Source organism: Rhizophagus irregularis, chromosome 17 (assembly GCF_026210795.1).
Source record: "Rhizophagus irregularis chromosome 17, complete sequence".
Taxonomy (NCBI): Eukaryota; Fungi; Glomeromycota; class Glomeromycetes; order Glomerales; family Glomeraceae; genus Rhizophagus; species Rhizophagus irregularis.
In genome coordinates this window covers 3,643,489-3,667,791 of record NC_089445.1, presented here as the reverse complement: position 1 = coordinate 3,667,791, position 24,303 = coordinate 3,643,489, and the positions used below count along the sequence as shown (strand labels likewise).

Genomic DNA, 24,303 nt, shown 5'->3' with positions numbered 1-24,303 from the left:
TTGAACGCGTCAGGCGCGTCGCGTAGATAGGCCGCAGCATGATAATGAAAGGGTGCAGATTTGATAGCAGCAGCATTACCATCGGGAGATGGTCGTCGTTCTGGGACATCAAAGACGACAGCTTTGCCTTTACCACTGGTGTTGGAGAGAGCATGGATAGAAGCGTCAACAGTTTCAACAGGAGTAGTAGTAGTATGAGGAGAGGTAATCAATTGGACTTTGTTGACAGGAAGACCAGAAGGAACGGAAGAAGTAAGGGTGGGAGCAGGAGCAGAGGGCGAAGTTATATCAACATTCATAGCATCATCAGTGACAATACGTGAACGTTTATTAGGCGCGCCAACGGTAGTCGTGGGAGACAAAGGTTGGTCTCCAGAGGGAGTAGAAGTAATAGGACGCGGTGGCGGCGGAATATCCGGGTTAATAACAGAAGGAGCTGGAGGTGAAGACATAGTAGAAGCTCAGTAAAGAGGAAGGCAACTGAAGAAATATTAGTATTTAGAATGAGCACTTTAGAAATTTTCGAACGAAAATTTCAAAAATAAATTTTATTAGTATTTTCAAAAATTCAGGAAAGAGTTGCGATGATCCTCATATTTGGTGATTATGAGCAAACAGTCTTATGACTTTATCTTTTATTATTAAATTTAAACGAAAAGTACAATAAACAGATCGAACAATATTACAAATATCAAATATAGAAAATAAACATAAAAAATAAAAAGAACAAGCTTTACGATTCATACAAGTAAAGAAATCTAAACAAAATAAATTTAAGTAAAGAAAAACTAAACTATTACAGAAACGCATACCCCATCTTTACCCGAAGGCCAGTGTGAGTCAACTATCCAGCATGTCCTAAGATCCAATCCGTTACCAAAAAGAAATCCTAAGTAGAGGCTGAACTGTTAAGCGGCGCCAAAAATCCAAATGCGAAATCCAAGATCCCCCACAGATTATAGAAGAGGAAACCCAAGAAACCCAGGAATCCAAGGAAGCTGTTGCCAAGAAAGGTGTCGAAGAGTCAAGAGGAATGTTAGAGGAAGGTCGAAGAATAGAAGAAGGCCCAAGAGCTGACGATTTCATTTTTTTTGTAATGCCTTGAGCTAATTCCCAATGATGAAAGAAAATGGATCGGTACAACCAGATTTGAATATAAAGGTCAAAATGAAAGTCGTGCAAAGGTGTATCTAAGATAGACCATATGGTAGGTGAAGAAAAATAAATTCCAAGAAATTCTGTAAGGGATATCAGTATAAGTCCTCGTGCGAGTCTCAGGCATGAAAATGAAGGAGGGTCACAAATCCAACAATCAAGAGCCATAAATTCAGCAGCAAAAGAGTCCGGTAAAGGGATTAAAGATGACGCGGAAAGGAAATTATCAAGATAAGTAGTCCGAAGAGCCAATAGTAGTGTTTTAAAAGTTTGTAAAGGGCTAAATTCCGGTAAAATATAAGGACAAGTCCACAAGTGGTCTAAAGTCTCAGGAAAGGAATTACATTGAGGACAAAGCCAACTTGGATTATAAAGATGAGGCTTTCGTCTCTGAAGAGTTGTAAGCGTTGGAAGCATATCTAAAAGTAGCTTAATACAGAAACCACAAAATTCGGAACGGCCATTCTGATGAGAGACAAAATGCTTATTGTTGTTGAGACAAAATTTGGTGCAAGCCCAATCAATATCAGAAGTTGAAGAATAGGAATTAAATCTTGGTAATACAGCAAGAGTTAAAAGACTTTTGGCGTCAAAAATATCTCTAATAAATTTCTGGATATTCATATCCACAGGTAAGGAATTAAATTGTAAAATGCAAGGAGCCATCAATTCCGATGGTGGACAAGAAGAAAGATGTGGGTCAGTATGAGCGGCTTTGGCTAATGCATCCACATGATTATTCAAAGGGTCATCAGCATGAGCAGGAACCTTGATCAAGGTAACATCCAGATTCTTTTGCAACATAATAGTGCGTATGGAGGACCACAAAAGGTGGTTGGATTCTTTAAGCATTCTGGGAATAAAAGGAGCATCCACATATAAAGACCATAAAGAAAGTAATTGAGCACAATCAGTGGCGACAGTAATCTTTGAATTCCGAGGAAGGGAGTCCAATCCGTGCAATAAAGCAAAAACTTCTAAACGTAAAGCAGAAGGAAAAATGGAAGAGATGATATTATAATGGGATTCCAAAATAAATCCATCAGGATCTATAGCAGTCCATGCATAAGCCATCGAGGATGCCGGATGACTAGGAGGAGAAAGGAAGGAACCATCAATATAAAGGGTAAACACTGAAGAAGGAAGTTGGATATCAGAAATCCTAAGCACTAGTTCATTCGTAGGAGGTAGGCGAACCGGAGCAAAAAGATGAAATAGTAAAAGAGATTTGGCATAGCCTAATGAGGCAGAAAGTGAAACCGAACGAGTATCTGCATGTATATAAGTATGAGGTTTCGTAGGATAACGGATCAAACTTGATAACGGAACATAGGAGAAACATCCTTCAGAGGGACATCGTTTAATCAAAGTCTTAGAGGTAGAGGATCGCGGAATAGCAGAGGCACAACCTTGGCATGCAGTAAATTCAGAAAGTAAATCATCAACCGATGACGCAATCCAATGTGAAATAAGAGCTTCATTACGTGGAGCAGGATAGGTAGTAATCACACGGCCAACGAGGAAAGAGTTAGTATTGCGATTAAAAGAAATAGCCCATTGAGGGTTAAACTAATAATTTCGACTAATATCTATAAAAGAAATAGAAGCTACGGTATGAGAACTAGGAATTCTAAATTGTTGTAAAATAAAAAAAGAAGGTGAATTAGGAATAACAATAAGATTGAACAAATAATTAAACCAAGCAGGCACAGATCCTTTGTTCGATACTCGTTTAAGAAAATGTAAATCTTTCCATGAGAGAAGTCGAGAGCCACACGGTGTAATCAATTGAGCAAGAAAATGAGTGCAGAAATTTTTCCGAACATTTTTCATGGAAGTAAATAAATCTTTTGGTAAAATAGACCGGAGTGGAATCGCCGGACGTAAATCTTTCCTCGGAGGTCGGAACAGTAAAGACCACGTGATATTTAAACGAGAAGAGAACAATAAAGAATTAAATAAAGAATGTGTTCGCAAAGAAAAGGTGTGGGACCATGGTTCCAGGTCAATAGTAGAAGGGCAGACATCACAGTCCAAAAAACCTTGGAGATAAGTAATCATATAATTAGCAAAGAGCTTATATGAAGGGTGAGAAAAAATTTTCTGCCATGAAGCCACATGAGATGATAGAAATCGACCAAACGCTTGTTGAATAGAGAAAGGCAACAGTGTGAAGAGTGTGGAAAGAGGAGTGACTGAGGCCAAACCAGCCTTCTGACGAATAAGAGAAAGCATTGGAGAAACCATGCGATTAATGGTGGATTCTGCAAATAATGTGGTTTGTAGGCGAAATTCTAGCCTCGGAAGTAGGACAACGTTATAAAGATAAGCTATATGTTGTGCTAAAAGTTTTTTAGGACTGAGTAGAGCAGCCATGTCTTTGACCATGGAAACAGTTTGGTTATGAACGAAACGAGAAGAAGCCAAAAGGTTAAACCAAACACCTAAGAACCGAAAAGAAGTAGATAAGGCTAACGCCTTTAAAGTAAGGGTATGAATCGTATTTAAAGAAGATGGGAATAGATCAAATACAATAGTTTGAGAAAATTGTTCAGAAGAAAGAAGGATATATTTTGCTGAATTTGCTTGAGTATTATTTAAAGTGTAAAATTCAGCAGTGATGGAAAGGCGATCTTCAATTCCTTGTTTAAATGAAGCAATCAAAGTAGAGTCATCCATAAATGTAATATGTGAAACAGGAAGATTATGTTGTTCATATTCAATTGGAGAATAATCCAATAATGCAGAAGATTTCAAAATAAAGGGATCACAAGCTTCTCGATTAAGTGTGGTAAGTAATGGATCCAAGTATATAACCCATAATAGTGGAGAGATGATTTCACCTTGGTCAATACCAATTCTAACTCTATATCCAGAAGTATCACCATGATGTGTAATAATTTTATTATTACGCCTTGTAAAAAAGGTTAATGATAAATTTGATCAATAAAGACGGAATATGCAGACGAATTAAAGCCAGTCTAAGCATGTTCAAATCAATTGAGTCAAAGGCCTTAGAAATGTCCTGAGAAACAACCCATAGTTCTTGGTCATCGCTTTTATCAAAGCGTCGTTGATGAATAATAGCATCAAGCATCTTAATAGGAATGTCGGTGGAGCCGCCTGGTAATCCGGCAAAATTACCACCTTGGAGCACTTGATTGTCGGCTAGGATTTTTGATAGTCGAGTTGTAACGACCTTAACCACACATTTTCGTACTGTTTCCAATAGAGTGATAGGTCGCGTATTCTTCAATTGGGCGTCAAATTCATGAGGCTTTGGAATGGGATAAACAAGCGCTTCACGCCAATCGGCAGGAATATCTCCATGAATGAGACAAGCATTGGCTAATACAAGGGACAAATTGAAAGTTTCTCCAGTTAAATGTTTGAGCATCTCATAAGAGATCTTGGAAGGACCAGAGGCTTTATTATTAGGCATAGAATTGAGAGTGTTTTTCCATTCATCGGCCAGAATAGGAGACATAACCGAGTTATATAAGGACGAATCAATAACTGGAAGAGGAGTATAAGCTCGTTGCCATCGTGGAGGAAATGAATCCGTAGAAGAATACTGGACCAAAGGAGGAGTGACAACCGATTGGAAGTGTTTAATAGCAGCTTGTTTGATATCTGAAGGATCAGTAAGTAATGTGGGTTTGGAGTCAATAACAACCAAAACTCTATCAAGGACGATAGAATGATGTTCCACTGATAGGGCTGAAGAAATAAAAGAGCCCGGGGATGTAGAGAAATATTCATCTCTAAGAGCAATATAATATTCAATGGAATCTACACGATGCTGATGAAATTGTGTGGAAAGATAAGCTGAGACCAAAGCTTTTTGTGAACGTAAAAATTTGACAAAAGTAGGAAGTGGTGTTGTACTATAAGAAGGTATAGTATAATCTGTTAAAAGAGACTTAAGAAGGATTAATTGGGTTGGTAAAGAATTAATCATTTGTGAAATTTGAGCAGGACGACTAGGCCTAGATGTGGTCAATTTAAACAATAATCTATCCAAGAATTTGTTGACAGCAATAAGCATGGTAAGTTCAGGAGGATATTTATGGTGATGAGTATTGGATACATGTTGGAATGGTAGAGAATCAATGGGTCGTCGGTCTGGATGTGGGTCTCGCTACCGCTCACCCACCTCGGACTCACGTCCTCGCAGTACCTACTTGGGCCTTAATGGCCCTGGAATCCCCATATATCCACCACAATCTGGGACAACATCTGGAACAAATATATATACCAAATAACTAGAAAAAAATAGAAAAGGAAGCAATAACGGATATAGTGAGAGGGTTGTCCCGGATGTGGCAGATGTGGCAGATGTTTCAGAAAAATTATGAGAGGACATCCCCCCAGAAAAAGTTTTATTTTTACCCCCCAGATCCGCCACATCCGGAACATCTGGAACAAGTCAGGATTCCGTCTAATAATCTGTTGGAGGCAGTGAGATAGCAAACCAGGTAAGTTAGCAGGTAAGCCCCTAGAAGGTCTATAGAGCTAGTAAGACCAACCCCGTCCTGCCCCCGTCAGAAAAAATAAGTAATTGAACAATGGGTATACCATAAGTAATCTATAAGGACAGATAACATGTATACCCCGCACGCAGTATCAGTAATCCCCGAACTTGTAGGCCATATCCTGGAACGCATTCCAAGTAGCAATTTCGGGCCACATCTTCTAGAAGTCAGCCCAATTTGGAGAGCCGAAGCTGAACGAGTACTCTGGAAGCGGCATAAAAAAGCCGAGGAGGTATACGACAGGGCAGTAGAAAAGAAGGAAAAAGCAAATGATGCTCTTGGCCAATCATTGGAAGAGGAGGGTATCCTCCGTGAACTTGAATGGGAAGCATATCAAAAGGCTTGTAAAGAGTTAACGGACACTAGAAAAGAGTTAACTATAGTAAAAGGAGCTCTTGAGCGGTTTGGATTTCAGATATATGTAGTTTGAAAAAGGGGAAGGGAAGATTTAGAGCAGTCGTAAAGGTTCGTGGTTTATAGTTTTTTTTTTACCCCTAGAAAATAACCAGATATAACCGGAGGATTGCAGAATTGCAGGACCACAGGACTACAGGAGGGTAACCTGTTAGGAGTGCAGATCTTTGGAAAAAATATTCGGCAATTGAAGATTAGGTAACTATAAATTAGTACTCGATTTGATAGAACAAAAAATGACTGCCCAAACTAGCACTCAAGCTCAAGTTATCCCCAAGTTCGGTGAACAAAAGAAGGCTTTTAGTATTGATGAGCTTAAATGGCTCATTAACGCTGCAAAGAATATGAGGGATCTCAATCAAGCTAAAGGTTATCTTTGCAGTTACTTTATCCCCTGCTCCAACCCGCATGGAGTCTTCATGTGGCGATCAGAAATCAAAAACCTCGAGCACATCCCTGATAAAAATATTAATAAACTTATCCGTCCAATTACCAAAGTCTTTTACACACAATCTGAACAGGGTCCTTCACAAAAGGTTGAATTTAATATCAACAAATGGTTTATGATCGAATATAGTACTGTATGTGTAGCTACCTGTGACCCTCAAAAATCCCGTATCTTTAAACTAGGTGGCCAACTTTATCTCAATATCTTTCCAGGATTCCTCCATATCCTGCGTCCGATATCCACTTTTGAATCTACAACCCACCTCGCAGTTAAATTTATCTTCTCTCACATTCAGGATATCTGGTGTTCAGGCGATTGGAATCTTACTGAGTATATCATAAAGTGGTTGGCCGGTGTGGCAGCTGGAAGGAAAATGTATTCGATCCTTTACCTGAAATCTGGACAGGGGTTGGGGCAAAGGCATTATAACAGATTTCATTCAGCGCAGCGTCCTAGGCACTCAACTCGTTTATAAGACCAGCGATCCTCAGACGATTCGTGGAAGTTTCAATGGGCAATTACAGGGTAAGATTCTTCTTCTTCTCGAGGAAATGCCCACGGAAAAAAGCCAGTGGAATAATCTGTATCGCTCTTTAAAGGATAAGGTAACGAGTGACATAATGGAAATCCATGAAAAATACAAGACACCAACACATTATAAAAACTTTATGTCTACTATCGTCCTAACCAACGAAAATGCTCTCAGAGTGGATAATGATGATAGGCGCACAGTGTTCTTGGATGTGTCACCATCCCGCAAGGGAGACCTCAACTACTTCAAAAAACTCGGTGACGCTATGAAATACCCAGGCGCCAGTGAGGCATTCTATGCTTATTTGAGAGCCATTGCAGATGCTTACCCAGACTTCAATGGGAATCCACCACCTATGACAACATCTAAGCAGGATCACATCATATCGACTCTCCCACCCCTATTTCAATTCATAAAGGACACTTACCTCATAGTAAAAAATCATATAACCGACCTACCTGTTCAAGAATTTTATAGGGTATATACTTCATACTGTGAAACTCATTGCATTACACCCCTATCAAAGATAAACGCTTCTAGAATCCTATCAAATGAGTTGGGTATAAATAGCAGAAAAATACGTGTAGGTAAGGCAACACCACGAGTTTACAGCATATCCAGGGAGGACCTTTACAAGAAGTTTCTCACCAAAAAATGGATCCACGAAACAGATGAAATCAATATAGAAGGAATAGATGTAGAAACTCCTGAGAAGCCTACATCTGATCCAAATGCCTTGGTGAAGTTCTTAGCAAATATATATAATCCAGCTAGTAAATCGCAAGTAGATCAAGAGGAAGTGGAGCCAGTTGTTGAGAAACCTGCTGAGGAAAAACCCGCTCCTGTTGAGAAGAAGCCTACTGAAGAGAAACCAGTTTCCAAAAAGACTCCACCACCAGTACCACTTAAGCCCGATTGCTTGAAGGTAAAACCCGCACCTGTCATCAATGAGGATCCTATTCCTGAGGAATCTCCAGCTCCTATAGAATCAGATACTGATGAACCTATAGATAGCTTCTCGGACTGTTATTTATCTGATGAGGAACCTGATCAAGAAAATGAGCCGCCTGCTGAGGAACCTGCATTTAAAGCTGATGATGACTACGACATTTTAGATGACTTGCTATCTGACTCAGATTTTACAACTGTGAACCCAGTTCCTGAGCAACAACCCGAGTCTCCCGCAGAATTTTCTGCATCTGTCACTAAGCCTGACCCAGAACCGGCTCCTGAAGAGCAACCTATCCCAGAACCCGACACAGAACTAGAAGTTGACTGGGACCCTGAACCAAAGGAAGGTACTCAAGCACACTGGGCTTGGCATGAAAGGCACCGATGGGATCGTAAGCCATGGGTCAAGAATTCAAAGGACCAGGTCTTCAATGATCTCCACAATACAGGTAAGGATTTATGGGCTAAGTACCAAGACGTGTCAGACAACTATGACTGGGAAATACTCGCGTTTGAAGTAGAGGAATGTCCCACAACACGTATTGAGGACGAGTACCAGTACTACCTTAGGGAGGTAGTAGACCGCTTCAAGGACTGGATAGAATATAATGGGTACTTACCTAAAACACCTAGCCGTAAAGAACTCGCAGATCTAATAAGAGCATATAAGGAGGATCATGATGCCGAGATTATCCCTACCACCTCCGGTTATGAAACTATGAAGATGAATAAGGGTAAGGCACGAGAAATCCCAGAGGAACGTCCAAAAACTGATATGGAACGTGAATGGGAAGCCGCTAATGGATTTGTAGACGAGCTGGATATTGATGAGGCCTGTGATATGATTGACTCCTTTTAATAAGATAAGCGCCTCTTAGTTATCTTATATTTTTTATATAAAAAACCTATATTACAATTGAATACAATTCATAGTTATATCAAATGGCCTATTCAAAAATTGCACGTGCTTTGCCTACAAGACCAGATATCAAAGAACTACAGTATTCAGGCGCAAGATTTTCTAGAGGAGCTATTGCCAGACTTGGACAGCAACTCCAATCCCGGTATCCGACACATAAATTTCAGATTCTGCTTCCCTATGAAAACTGGAAACCCGGTGGATGGACATCAGGAAACCAACCAGCCAGCCTCTTCTCACTCTTGGACCACTACGACGAAGCACAACTACCGGATGATGCAGACCCTGATTATTTTGAACGATTCATAATTTATGTGAGAGATGCCCCACCGGTTGCAGGGGGTTGCAACGGGGAGCTAAATGATTGCCTGTATGAATGCCTGAAATATATCTACGGCACATTCTCTAAAATGCCAAAGTCAATCAAAAAGCCCGAGTATATCAAAAAGGCATTAGGTCTCAATCGTGATGCTCCAGTTCCAGTCTCATATATGGATAAGGTTGAACAACTTGCAGGAAGCCTTGCACTTAATATTGTAGGGGATTCCACTCGAATTTCCAAGAGCAAATCTGACAGACGTGCAACACTTATCCTGTCTGAAGGCCACTACTCTCTTGCACTGAATCCCGGAAGACTCCACCCTAGCAAATTAGATAGAAAACAAAAGTCTCCCTTTGTTTATCGTGAAGATGGGGTTAATAATGTAGTAACAATATACAATGGTAAGACAGTTAAGTCTCTTACAGTTGGACAGTTTCAGAAAGGTAAGAACTCTGATAGTTACTCCTTCATCCCTATCGAGAAGAATTGTAAAACTGGAATATATGAAACACTTGAGGAAACATACCAGAGGATCCATGAAGAGCGGGATTCCTTCCTACAGGCTACAAAGAAGTTCGGTCTAGGAATCGACTTATCTTACCACAACTGGTCGTACAAGAGAACTGCACTCTGGCTTTTTGAACGGTTTAGTGTAGGGGTTCCAGCCAATGATCCTCTTGACCCAGTCGAAGCAGAGTGGATAAGTGATGCAATGATGGGAGGTCTTATCTGGGCAGACAATGAATGGAAGGGCTATGGAAGGCAATACGACGTGACAAGTTTGTATCCAAGTATTCAGCAATCAAATGCAAACTTTCCAATCCGACAAGGTAAGTTTCAAATACTCAAAGACTTTGTAGACCATAGAGGTTATGCCTTGTATGGATTATTTCGTGCTAGCTCCCAGGGAGCGCCCAAGGGCAAGGTAAGTGGTAATGACATTCTCTTCCGACAGAATAAGAGGGGAGTCTATACATTCATTGACTTACAACGAGCAAAGAAACTTGGACTCGATATACAGTTAATTCAGGATGGAAAGCCAAATGCCTTGATATATGACAGAGAAGCAAGAATTCCTGGGACTGTAATATTTGGTGAGTATGTCCACTTTCTCTTCAATATAAAGAACCAGGGTGGCGTGGCCGGTCGTGTTGCAAAGAGAGTTCTCAATACACTATGGGGAGCACTCTGCCAGAGGAAACGCAATTACAAGACACTCACCACAGATCAAACAGATCCATTCAAGTTTCCAGAAGGCCACACACTTGACTCCATCGTACCAGTAGGATCTGACCAGTGGCTGATTCCAGTTCACAAACCCAGGTAGTCCCTTCAAGGGGAATATCCTAGGATCGCTCCATTCTTATTAGCACATGGACGAAAGACGACTTCAGAGTTATTAGAACCATATAAGGATAAAGTACGACGCATCCATACAGATGGATTTATTCTAGAGGAACAGCCGAGTAGTCCTACACTTATCACTTGTCCAGAAAATGCATCCAAAGCATTGAAAGCTCTCAAGTTTGAAACCGCAGGATACTGCCATGTGAAAAATGCAAACAAGGTTATCTGGACATGATTGCCAAGAATGCGGTTGGATTTACAGTAGGTATATATATTTTTTCTTGCTTGAATGTAAAGTCAATTTGAAGATTCCTATTTATTACAAAGTACAAAAAAGTATAAGGAATCATGTCAACATATACCGAATTAGCAAGCATTATTAACAGCACTGACAGCATTAGTGATAAAGTTATTTATGATGCATCACACAATCAGTTCACCATTGTCTCTGATGAAACTGTCCTCAAGATTATCCGTGCATTGAAAGACACTATAGTAGTCGCATTAGTATCTGGGTTTAGCAAAACCAGCTACCTTGTCCAGGATCATGTGAAGTATATCAAGCGAATCCAGACGGCAAATTCTCCTGTATCATATGTGAAGTTCGTGGCCAGAAAACTCTTCCCAGATAATGCAGCATATACTGCTAAGATAGCAAAGATTCGTGAATCATACAAGAATAAACAAGCTCTTTTAGACAAACTTGAGGCCCTCTTCGAATTGTATTATAATGCGACTAAGGACTCATCAACCGGTCCCCCAAAGCGAGCTATTACTAAAAACGAGGCTGAGAAAACCTTAACAGAACTTCTTGCATAAGCGGCTCCTGTGGTCCTACGATCCTGTACGAATTTAGTCTATATTTTTTATCCATGTGTAATAGGCATACAGTAATTGAAGATGGCTATAGTATAAGTAACATAACATCATGTTGGACCGATTACCAGTAGAAATAGTCGAACGCATTGTTGCAAAGATCCCAGATACTGACCTTATTGCAGCGAGTAAAGTAGATAGTGTGTGGTGGCAGGAAGTTCGTCAAGAAGCATATAAGAGATGAAAAATTACGCTACTACAATTGGGCATGTCCAAGCTCTTGGAAAGCCGTTTGAAAAAGGGAATATTGACTGGATATCATTTGAAGATGTAAACGACTTCTATAAAAGATGGATAGACCGCCTCACCGAGGATCAGCTTTATATTATGGAGAAAATGCTTAGGAATGGGATGGTCGTGGACCCCCAAGAGAGGGAAACCATAGAGCATGCATTAAGTGAACAAAGATGGGGAGGCGATCCTTGGAGACTGGACTGGAAGTGGAATGAATGGACTCAACAGGAGTAGCTTATTTATCGGGTATCCTCATATTTCTTGACAAGGACTGATGACCATGTAACCTTATCATCAGGTATCCTTGAATTTTTTCGACAAGGATTGATGACCATGTAACGTTATCATCAGGTATCCTTGCATTTTTTTGACAAGGATTGATGACCATGTAACTTTATCATCAGGTATCCTTGCATTTTTTTTCGACAAGGACTGATGACCATGTCACTTGGTTATTGTAAATTGAAGAAAACTATTAGGTATGTAGACACATACAGAAAAAAGACATGTCTTACCCTTATATAGCTAACCCTATAACTGGACGTCCAATTATTATCGGTGGAGATACCTTTAATCGAATAGTTATGGAATCCCATGATTATATTGATGGAAGGCTTGTCCGTAGACAAACTGCACCTCCACCTGAAGAGCAACCTGTATATTTAAATACAGATACAGGACGTTATGTTCGACGTGGTACTAGAACATATTATAGACTGATTGAGAGTGACTATGAGGTAGTTGAGGATTACTACCTTGTCCATTATGAAGAAGAGGCGCTTATAGAGGAAATCATCAATGAAACACGCTATAATGAGGAAAATCTTGATGGGCAGCGGTTAACTTTCAATGATATACAACAAATCAGGGCCGCTATTCAGGCTGACCAAGATGAATATGATGATTTTATCTTACAGCAAGATACGACTAACGGAACACCTTCCTCTGGTCCTTCCGGTCATCCACGAACTTTGGAGGACCATACCCCGAGACTTGCAGAGCTTAATATTGAGTTGTGTAGGGAATGTCTCATGCCTGTAAGCCCAAGTGACTTAACGGACAAGTTGTGCAAGGACTGCTCCGAATAGTTACTTAATTTTGAATAATTCTTTTTTACATAAAGAAAGATAGCCATGTCAACATCAATCGTAATAAACCAATGCCAAAACTGTGGAGTAATCACTCCAAAAACAGCACATAGAGGATTATCCAGCGTGTTATACAGACAGATTATAAAGAAGATTAGTAATGAGAATGACCCTCTACAAGCCTTGGGACTTGCTAGGAATAAGTTAGTTCAGATCATTCGTCAGGGGAAGTAATGTGGACTTTACACAATTGTTTACACAAAGACTGGATATGAAAATTATGGATGGAGAGCCATATGAAGATATTAGGAAGTGGCTTCTCGAACAGCTTATAGCCATAGGTTGTGACAGTGGAGAAATTGCTTTATATCAATTTCTAAGAGATACATATCCAGATGGTATTGACGAGCCTTTCACTACATTCTATGAGAACTATGTAAATCATATAAGTAATCCAATGACTAAGAACTTTGCTTCTCGTGCTTTAGGAGCAATAGGGTTGAAGGCTAAGATGTTAAGGATTGACTTTGAAGGCCGTAAAAAAAGTGCTATGATTCTTAGAGCTTCTGCAGACGAATTACTTGATATTCTCACAAGATACTATTAATCCCTACTTGTAATGCTCGACGGTCCATGTGGCTCTTAGAAAAGATCTGTAGAAGGACTTCAATACCTTCTATTATTTTTTTATTATCCAGAGGGCGACTAGACTTCAGGGCTTCATATCGGGAGAATAACTCCTTCACATTCTCAGTTTTCAGAGTTTCAGTCTTTGCAGTCCTACCCTGTACTTTTGCTAAGAAGTCCTGAAAGTCAGCTCCTAGGGTCTTACCAGAGAGTCCATAAGCTTCCCGAAAGACAAATTTAATCCAGGTATCTGTATTCTTGGCTAAGACACCAGGTACAAGTAAATGTTGACGCTCTTTAGGGGATGGAAATACCCGAGCAAATTCAATCAAGTGTCCACCTTTTTTTGCTTCAGATACAGCTTTCTGACCATAGGGACTAAACTTGGATCGAACTGTGATTGAACTGGGTTCAGACTGAGATCGAACTGGGTTCAAACTTGGATCAAACTGAGATTGAACTGAGATTGAACTAGGATTGAACTGAGATTGCTCTGTGATCGAACTGAGACTAGTATCCCATCTTACTCGAATGGACAGTGGATCACTTTTAGACCGTCTAAGATCAAACACTACAAATTCACGTTGCAAAGTAAGATCATCAATTACTGGTGCTAATGACTCTGATTCTTCTGTATATAGGCGAATGATTCTCTTAGTATCTGTAAGGCTCCCATGACCTCCATGCAGTGAGATGTAGTTAACATTTTCTCGAATAGCCTTAGGAATGGCAAAGAATCTTTGAGCTACATAAATACATGAAATATTTTTGTGTCGTCCATGTGTAAAGTAACCAGTGATAAGATCCTGGATTTTTTTAGGTGCATCCATCAGATCCTCGAAGATTACCACAGTAGCTTGAGTAGGGTCGAAGGAGTCAATCTCTGGAATCTCACTATGGGTTACTGCAGTGAATGGGATCTTCTCCTCTTCGAAAAAATCATGTACAACTGCCCACTTTGGCTCGTTAAGATATCTGCCAACTAAAAGTACTGCATCACATAGTACATACCGATTACCATCCTCCTTTGCCTTCTTGTCACCCATTAACAAGTTAATAATCATAGTTGTCTTACCTGAGTCTGAGCTACCTGCTACGGCTAATCGAAAGGGCCATGATGGAGCAAACTCATTGCCTTGTCTTGAGTCGGTCGTGTACTCATCCAAATTGTATACATAAAGATCCATTTGAATTTTATTCTAACTTAGTTTAAATACTATGTCGACATCAACACCAATTCCAGTTTATACTCCTTCAGAACCTACTGGACCGCCTCCTGCACACTTGGCTAATGAAGAAGACGATGATGAATTAGTTAGAATACTAAAGGCTCATGCAAATTTATTGACTACCAGGGGTCGTTTAACTGTTGATTCAGAGATACAGGAGGCAAATAATCAAATCAAACATATTATTAATATATTAATGTATCGCTGTAAAGCAAAACATGAAGAACTTGGTATTACAAAAGATTTGTTAGTTTTTGCACAAGGTAAGATAAATGCATTTGATGAAACGTTTACTAATTTAGAACGTCAATTAGTTATTATACGTGCTGCCAATGATAATTTTATAGAAGAAAACCATAACCTGCAAAGAGATTATGATACTATGGTAGAGCTTCGTCGACGGGCTATAGGTGAACGTAATCAGGCACGACATGAACGTAATGTATTACAAGCAGATTATACTCAAGCAGTAAGGGATCGTAATGAGGCTCAAAATGCTGTGAATCGTGGTAATATCCTTTTAAATCATTGGCGGCTGAGGGCTACTCGGACTGGAGGACAACTTGTATTGGCTAATGCACAACTTGGACAGGTTAATGTACAGCTAGCACATGCTAATAATAGGGTGCGTTTTGGGATTCAGACATTAGGGAGACTTAGGAATAGACTTTTCCAACAGATAGCTGCTCTTAGAATTCAGGTACAATGGTTTCGAATTAGACAATTGAACCCTCCTCCACCTATATTAAACAATCCACTAGAGACGATATGGCTACCACTGCGATAGGATTGCCAATTTTTGAGGGTAAAGCTACTGATGATATTGATACATTTGTTAGGCTTTATATGGGTTATCTTGATACTATCAATCTTAACCCATACGCTGCTGGAGGGCCACCAGAGTCTTGGAAAAGAGCTATGGGTATACTTAGAAGCTGCATGGCTGGTGAAGCGGCTGAATGGTTTGATCGAGAAATTACAGGAAAAAATTGGGAACTTTCTAGTATTAATTCAGCTGGTGGAGCTAATTTAGCTGCTTTTGTAGCATTAGTAATACCAGAAGGTGCAGGAGGACCAAATGCAGGTACCTATGTAAATGGGTCTGAAGCACAAATCTATTCAAGAGATATAAATAATGCATTAGCAACTATTAGAGCAACATTTATTCCTACCCATGATTTAATAGGTGGAGATAAAGCTTGGGAAGAGCTGGTGCTCGTCCGACAGATAGAGTTGCTCCAGCTACTGCAGATGCTGGTGTTGCTGCTGCTAATAATCATCCTATAGTTTTTCCAGGTATTAAACCTAACCAGGCGCTTTATTGGCTTAGAACACAATTCCCAACTATTTTAGATGAAAAGAAACGTATCCGTTTTAACAGTCTTTATCAGGAAAATGAGCCAGTCGATGCATTTTATAGAACTGTAAAGAGAGCTGGAAAATTACTAAAACTAACTGATGATCTTATTATCGACCAGTTCTTTAGAGGTCTTTCGGCTGATAATATTTTTGAAGCAGAAAGGTTTAGTAATCTTAATCCTGATGACTTGGTTAAACATCTGAGAAATTTAGAACGGAGAAGGGCTGAAATGCGCTTGGGGTTACAAGATAGAAATCGACGACTTCAAGCAGATTACAGTGATGTAACTCAACCTCCATTAGGAAAACAGGAACCTGTCGTACTGACATCAAAGTCATCTGGGGTTACTCAAGAACAATTACAAGAGTTACTTAAGGCTCAAGCTGACGAACTTACCAAGAATTTTCAGGTGCAATTTAAACAATTACAGGCTCGGCCAGTTCGTAATCCACCAGTCTATAGACAGCAGATTAAACCTGTTCGACCAAAACCACAGAGACGTGTTGTTCAGGATCCTCAGGATCCTGATTGGGATGATGGTTATGTAGATCATGATGTTGGTGATGACCCTGATGCTCCTGAGTGGACTTTGGATGATCATCAAAATGCTATTGATCTTATTATGGGATATAAACGTGGGACGTCTAAAATACTTACAAAACAACTTCAGAAGGCTAAAGATAGACGTGATGATCTGGATTTGGCCCGAGCAATGAGAAACCTCGATCTTAATGATGATGCTATGGACATTGATACTGCGAGTTTTGGTGAAAAGGTAGAATTGAGAGAAAAAGATGGTGATGTCTATATGGTTCGTGTTGGGTCAAAAAAAAAGTAGGTTCGAGTATCTCAAAACTTCTTAAGTCGTCCCCAAATAAGACAGCAGTTAGCTCTTCTAGTGTGCCATTGAAAGGCAAAGCAACCCCTGTTAAGATTCCTGTGAAAGTTACTGGTAGTAAGTTTACACCTGCAAAAGCTGTTACTAAGAATGATTTATTAAGCCTGTTAAGGTCTGCAGACTTTAGGAAATTACTCCGTGAGATTCTTCAGGAGGAGTTATTGTCTGCTAGAAAAGTCACAGAGATTCCGGAGGACCTAGTTGAGGAGGAACAAGAAGAGGATATCAGGGTAGATGATCCTATGGATATTGACATAGCTCGTTTAGAGAATACTAAAGATCTTTTAGCACTGGATGGGGAGGTTAATGGAATAGCAATTCAGTGTTTAGCAGACACTTGTGCTAATGCGTCTTTTATTCAGAGAGAAGCTGCTGAGGAATTAGGGTTGGATATTGACAAGAGTATTACATATAACATATCTGGTGCTTCAGGAACAGGTAGGACATTCGGCATGGTAAAGGGAGTGACAATCAAACTTACCCCTGATTATGCTATCACTGAGGACCTTGCAGTCTTAAGTGGTTACAAGCATAGGGAAATTGGGTTAAGCCGAACGTGTCTGAAACGTTACAATTATGATGTCCATGAATCACGTGAACATATAGCCTTTACCTGTGATGGGAAGAATGTTTTTATCCCGATAGTTCCTGATGCTAATCGAGGGGATAAAAAATAAGACCCTTTAATTCTTCTATTTTTTTTTTATTCCCAAAATTTGCGAATTAAGTCAGGGACATCCTCCTTCAACCGGTCAGCAGGTTCCCAAGTAGCCTCAGTGTCTGGATAGCGCTCCCACTTAACCAAATACTGGTCTTGACCTTTTCTAATGCGATGCCGAAGTATCTGCTCAGGAATAAATCTTTCAGGTTGTCCTCTTATCACAGAGTCAGGTGGAGGCTTTTCATTAATAGGAACTACTTGCAATTCCTTTCGGGTATATGCACATCTGGATACACCTAATCGACCATGTGGTCCATTAAGGAGATATGTAGGAGGCTGTTCGGGTGAGAGTATCATTTTTTTGATTACACGAATGTTTGGGTTCCATCTTATGTCTCCTGTACGGAATTTTCCGTGAAGTTTATTACCGAGTACTGAGATAGGTTCATCTAACTTGACTCTGACACGTGCTCCTTCAGAGAGGAGATCCGTCTTTTTTGACACTTTGGGTGATCCTGTCGGAATGTCTGGGGGATTTCTCTGCCAGAGTTCATTTACTTTACTCACTATATTATGGAAATCTTCTGACCATTCCACGGATGTCACCCCGGTTTTCAACTCCTGTGCTACCATTCGTTTAAGAAGGGGTTCTTGGATGGCTTGGATAGCTCTTTCAGCATAAGATTGCTGTTTATGCCTTCCTGGCTCTCCGAACCTCATCATTACCCCTAGGCTGTTCAGGAAAAAATCACGTACCTGGTCGTTAGTGAATTCTGATCCGGAGTCTGTCTCCAGTCTGTGTGTTGGTGGCTTAATACGATTTCTTCTGTAGATTTTGACAAACCCGTTTAGAACTCTATTTGCAGTCTTATCCTTTAGGGGTTCTGCATCAACTCTCTTTCCTGCAACTTCCACCACTACGAGAAAATAGTGGAATCCTTTGGGGTCAACTGGCATTTCTGCAAGATCTGCCTGATGTGTTGCATTTGGTTTCCATACAATTACCTTTGGGCGTTCTGTTGACTTTTCCTTTAGGGGCTTTTTGTATAGGTTGTAGTGCTCTTCACCTTTTAGAATTCGTGCTGGTACTCCGGAGAGATTGTAGTACTTATAGTAATTCTCTAAGTGTGACATATTACAACAAATTAAAGGAATGGTTTTAGACTTCAAATCTTAAAATGACACGTTTTTACTGCCTAAAGTGCAAGAAGGAAACTGAAACGGCTAGTGAAATACAAGATATGACTACAAATGGGCGTTACCGGCTGCATGGTGACTGCACAATTTGTGGTATGCATAAGAATACTTTTACTGGAATAGACTGGATGATCAAGAAGAAGACTAAGGAGAAAAAGAAAGAAACCGCTGCTAAGAGACAGCAGACTGCTTACAATCGGCAATGCAAAAAACTTGGACAGAAAATCTTAGATTCTGATGATGCGTGTAAACAGTGTATTGATAAATGCCTTAAGGAGGCAAAAAAGAGGAAGACGGATTAGTACTACCTTCTAAACTTATCTTGTTATGCTCTATTCTCAATACCCATTGTTCAATTACTTATTTTTTCTGACGGGGGCAGGACGGGGTTGGTCTTACTGGCTCTATAGACCTTCTAGGGGCTTACCTGCTAACTTACCTGGTTTGCTATCTCACTGCCTCCAACAGATTATTAGACGGAATCCTGACTTGTTCCAGATGTTCCGGATGTGGCGGATCTGGGGGGTAAAAATAAAACTTTTTCTGGGGGGATGTCCTCTCATAATTTTTCTGAAACATCTGCCACATCTGCCACATCCGGGACAACCCTCTCACTATATCCGTTATTGCTTCCTTTTCTATTTTTTTCTAGTTATTTGGTATATATATTTGTTCCAGATGTTGTCCCAGATTGTGGTGGATATATGGGGATTCCAGGGCCATTAAGGCCCAAGTAGGTACTGCGAGGACGTGAGTCCGAGGTGGGTGAGCGGTAGCGAGACCCACATCCAGACCGACGACAATGGCACCACCAAGAATAGAACGTTTAAGAGCGTGCCAAAGTTTGTCCAATGAAAGAGCTGAAAGTGAAGATACTGAAGGGTGGTGTGTGGTCAAGTATAAATCAAGACGTGAGTTTACTTCATTGGAAAATTTGTCCCAAGTGTCATCTTTCAAATTTTTGTAAAGAAAGATGGTGCGTTGTTCGCTTTTCTGCTTTAATCGAGCTTTGGATAAAATAGCGAAATATGAGCTAAAATCAAAGGCCGTTATAAGTACACAATGATCAGTAAATTGATTATCATTCAGCTTAGGACAAGTTGCAACTTGAGAGAAAAGACCGGGAGCAGGAAATCCAGGGGATGACCAGATATAATCAAGTCTTGAAGAACCATTTTGATGATAAAAGGTAGGACTAGGACCTGAAATTGAGGAAAGAAGGGATTGGTGATCCGTAAAATATCGAGAAGAGAGTGATCGTAAAATTTTTAAATGATGTTGAGGAAGATGTGAATGTGAAATTTCATCTGCATTAAAATCACCAAGGATAACTACATGATAATTATTGGAACGGGCTTTATCAAGCCATAAATTAAGTTGAACAAGAATAGCATCACGTTCTTTATAATGAATAGAGTGGTAAGGAGGAATATAAACAGAGATAATAGAAATTTTTGTCTGATGAAAAAAAAGATCTAATTTTAAAAGACGACCTTTCCAGGGATCAATCTTCTGAACATGTTTGTGTAAAGGATGGCGAAGTAAAAGACCAACACCATCATGTGGTCGCGAATTAGAGGGGGAAGGAGCCCAATAGGACTTAAAATTATGTTGGGAATGTTCATTTTGATAAATAAATTTAGCACTAGAAGAAGTAAGACGAGTATCATTTAAAGATAAAACGCCAAAAGAAGAATGAAGGAAATAATTTAACAAATGCAATTGTCGTACAGGGGAACATAATCCATTAACATTAATTTGTCCAAAGTTAATAAGAGGAGAAGAAAAAGGAGGAGAAGGGGGATTATTAGGACTATTAAAGTTAGGTATCGCACTATCAGGGGGGTGAAATCCCTGTGAGACACCCGATACAAATTGGTGTTCAATCATTAGAAGGGGAGGGTTTTGAAGGAGAGAAGGAGTCCAATTTTTCCATAATCGAACCAAGTTGGGCAGAAAGATTCTTTTGTGTAGTAGTAACATTAAAAATTTCTGATTGCAAACGGAAAGTGTTAACGTCGGGGGTGATATTAGTAGGTCGGGAAACAGGTAAGGGGACATGTCGTTTTGATAGGATGGAGCTAGGATCCAAAGCTGAGAAGGAAGCATCAGGAGAAACGTCCATAAGAGAAGAGGAAGTATGGGGAGGAAGATTGAAACCAGAATTCATGTCATGGGTTGGAGCATCATCCCATCCATTGTTGTAAGAATGATTATATTGGTCATGATCATTTGGAGGCGAATACAATTGAGAGTCGTCAGGGGCATCATAATTCATCATTGATTCCAGCTCAGATAGCCTATACTCATGAGCCGTGATAGTATCATTCATCCAAGAGACAGTTTCCTCAAGAGTATAGAGGGTGTTAGCGATCTCTTTAATCTGTGCATTTAGTTCATCAATAATATGTTGAGGAAGCGTAGGGGCAGGATTGTCAGATGAAAAAGTAGGTGTTGTAGAAATAATAGGATGAGGTCTGTGCAGAGGTTGAGTAGGTCCGGAAGAATTTCCATTGTTCCTGGGATTATTATTATTATTGTTAGTCCGGTTACTACTTCGAGGAGTATTGGGACGAAAAGTGTTAGACTTATTATTGCTGTTGTTAGAGCGGGATGAAGAGGAATTATTATTGCGAGATCGAAAATTGGAACGTGATCTTGAACGGGAACAGGGACGATGATTTTTTGTGATCACAGAATTTCACAGAAAATCACAAAATTTGGTTATAAAAATGTTGATAATTTTCAAGTTTTTGGCCTGATTTAGGATTTGAAATCATTATAATTCCGGCAGACACTAAATTTGACCAGAATTTACGAATAGTAATGTTGGCCAACCTTGCATAATTCTGGCCAAATCACAAAATTTCACAAAATTTATTTTTATCACACACAAAATTTACTTTATACCGCCGCAAAAAATCATCGTCCCTGAACGGGAATTAGAATTGTCACGTGATTGTCGTGAATCCTGACGGCCACGTCTAGGGCCAGCATTGAAGCGAGAGTAAAGTTTGTTAAGGCGATCGTCCACTTTTCGTGTGGGGCGAAGGCTACATACAGAAGGAGAGCAGCCCGAACGTCCACAGATATGACATAAAGTGTGAGCTTCATTAGGAGGGTGCCAAGTTAAACCTTTGCCGCGGAAAGCCACGGTCATTTTTTTGGCAGCTTCAAGAGATTCAAACGAGGAGAAGTTCAAATATACATAGGGTTTAGGCTTGTAGGAGCTGATAGATAGAGGAACGTTAAGGGCTTTAGCGTTAACTTGAGTAGCAATTTCCAACAGATCAGCTTCTTTAATATTCTTTGGGATGCCAGCAAGGATGGCGACATGTTCTCTACGGCTGTCGCGTTGGGTTTTCGAGAAAGATGCCGGGCAGACACGTAAAGAATTACCAAGGCAAATGATCGCCCAAATATCATTAAATTGGGTAACTGCATCCGCGGAGGAAAACTGGATATGTCCATTATAGTAATGTTTCCTAAAAGTAAGTTTGCACTTGATTACAGTACCATATCGGGAAAATGCCTGACGGACTTGAGTCTCAGTTAGGAAAAGTGGGATATCAGTGACGAATAAGGACTTCATCTCGTCACTGAGCTTGGCGTCTGCAGGGAAGTAATGACTGAAGGCCAAATCGAGGAGATCGGCACGTGGAGAGGTGATACAATCGGTATAATCATCATGATTATTAAAGAAGACAAGGATTTTCTTGTTATCGCCTGATCCATCGCATCGTGCGCGAGCACCATAAGAGGAATAACGGGAGAGTGAACAATCCACCTCGTCACACATAGAGCGATTGGTGGTGAATTTAGCTTTGAACGTGTCAGGCGCGTCGCGTAGATAGGCCGCAGCATGATAACGAGAGGGTGCAGATTTGATAGCAGCAGCATTGCCATCGAGAGATGGTCGTCGTTCTGGGATATCAAAGATGACAGCTTTGCCTTTATTACTGGTGTTAGAGGGAGCATGGATAGAAGCGTCAACAGTTTCAACAGGAGTGCGTAATATTTTGAGGAGAAGTAATCACGTGGACTTTGTTGACAGGAAGACCAGAAGGAACGGTAGAAGTAAAGGTGGGAGCAGGAGCTGAGGGCGAAGTTATATCAACATTCATCGCGTCATCGAGACAGTACGTGTACGTTTATTAGGAGCGCCAGCGGTATTGGTAGGAGACAAAGGTCGGTCTCCAGAGGGAGTAGAAGTAACAGGACGCGGTGGTGGCGGAATATCCGGGTTAATAACAGAAGGAGCTGGAGGTGAAGTCATAGTATAAAGCTCAGTAAAGAGGAAAGCAACTGTGGAAATATTAGTATTTTGAACGAGCACTTAGAAATTTTCGAACGAAAATTTCAAAAATAATTTCTATTAGTATTTTCAAAAATTCAATATTTGGTGATTATAAAGAGATGTGACTATATAAAAAATTTCTTATATTTGTATATCATAATTCTGGCCAAAAATTAACATAATTTTAGCCAGAATTATACTTAAACTTTATTGTATCGTAACTTGGCCAATATTAATCGTAGAGAGATGATCATACCGCCATTCGATTCGTCTTGATGAGACGGTTCTAATGGTATAAAATACGTCGAAATCCAATCACTAGATTAATTTCCGAAATTAAAAAAGTTTAATGGTTTTTGTGTAATAACTCTGTCAATATTGATCCTAGAAAGACGATCTTACTACCATTCGATTTGCCTTGATGAGACGAATCTAATGGTATAAGATACATCGAAATCCAATCACTAGATCAATTTCCGAAATTAAAAAATATTAAATGGTTTTTAAGTAATAACTCCGTCAATATTGATCTGATCACAGAGAGATGAGCTTACCACCATTCGATTCGTCTCGATGAGGCGATTCCAACGAGCTATAAATCGTCTTTTTACAATCACTAGGTACCGAGAAATCTAGCAAAATGTTAAATGGCGTAGTAAACGTAAATCAAGAAATATTATAATGCCGATGTTTAACATTTTGTTGAACAACTCGTCAGCCAGTGATCGGAAAAGGATAAAACTACCACCATTCAATTCGTCTCAGTGAGACAATTCTAACAAGCTATGATACATCTTTGTACGATTATTAGATGCCAAGTTATTTAATATATTCTTTATATAGTAACTGTGATTATAAACGGTTCTTTTTAATATAAGATTTTTGAGGATAGGTGTGATAGTGACTATAGATAGATTGTGACTATATAGGATAGATTTTAATAATAAAGTGTTTTGAACATTCAACTGGTGTGACTATATAGTAGAATGTGACTATAACGGGAGTGACTATAGAGGGAGTTGACTGTATTCAAAAACTCACTACAGGTGCATGTCCAAAGTATCCACAACTTGAAGTTGAACTTATGGAATGGTTTAGAGAGTCTCAGAGTCAATTAAAAGTTGTCACATAATATATGATTCAAGCAAAGGCACGTTCTTTATCTAAAAAGCAAGTGTATCAAGAAGAGTATCCCGACATAAAGAATGTGAAA

At 39.8% G+C, this 24,303-nt stretch overlaps 6 protein-coding genes across 6 annotated transcripts; all 6 read left to right on the top strand.

Annotated features, from left to right (window-relative positions):
• Positions 1-5,760: 5,760 nt before the first annotated feature.
• Positions 5,761-6,120, top strand: OCT59_009495 (uncharacterized protein; the record flags this gene model as incomplete). The annotated part of the gene is made up of 1 exon (XM_066133608.1): positions 5,761-6,120. The coding sequence occupies one exon, from the start codon at positions 5,761-5,763 to the stop codon at positions 6,118-6,120; it is 360 nt and encodes a 119-aa protein (XP_066000032.1).
• A 220-nt stretch (positions 6,121-6,340) lies between these two features.
• Positions 6,341-7,027, top strand: OCT59_009494 (uncharacterized protein; the record flags this gene model as incomplete). Its single annotated transcript, XM_066133606.1, has 1 exon — positions 6,341-7,027. One exon carries the CDS (start codon positions 6,341-6,343, stop codon positions 7,025-7,027), a length of 687 nt encoding a protein of 228 aa, XP_066000031.1.
• Positions 7,028-7,103: 76 nt separating this feature from the next.
• Positions 7,104-8,894, top strand: OCT59_009493 (uncharacterized protein; the record flags this gene model as incomplete). The annotated part of the gene is made up of 1 exon (XM_066133605.1): positions 7,104-8,894. The coding sequence occupies one exon, from the start codon at positions 7,104-7,106 to the stop codon at positions 8,892-8,894; it is 1,791 nt and encodes a 596-aa protein (XP_066000030.1).
• Positions 8,895-8,977: 83 nt separating this feature from the next.
• Positions 8,978-10,603, top strand: OCT59_009492 (uncharacterized protein; the record flags this gene model as incomplete). Its single annotated transcript, XM_066133604.1, has 1 exon — positions 8,978-10,603. One exon carries the CDS (start codon positions 8,978-8,980, stop codon positions 10,601-10,603), a length of 1,626 nt encoding a protein of 541 aa, XP_066000029.1.
• A 368-nt stretch (positions 10,604-10,971) lies between these two features.
• Positions 10,972-11,442, top strand: OCT59_009491 (uncharacterized protein; the record flags this gene model as incomplete). The annotated part of the gene is made up of 1 exon (XM_066133603.1): positions 10,972-11,442. The coding sequence occupies one exon, from the start codon at positions 10,972-10,974 to the stop codon at positions 11,440-11,442; it is 471 nt and encodes a 156-aa protein (XP_066000028.1).
• Positions 11,443-11,679: 237 nt separating this feature from the next.
• OCT59_009490 (uncharacterized protein) lies at positions 11,680-11,967 on the top strand (the record flags this gene model as incomplete). Its single annotated transcript, XM_066133602.1, has 1 exon — positions 11,680-11,967. One exon carries the CDS (start codon positions 11,680-11,682, stop codon positions 11,965-11,967), a length of 288 nt encoding a protein of 95 aa, XP_066000027.1.
• Positions 11,968-24,303: the final 12,336 nt, after the last annotated feature.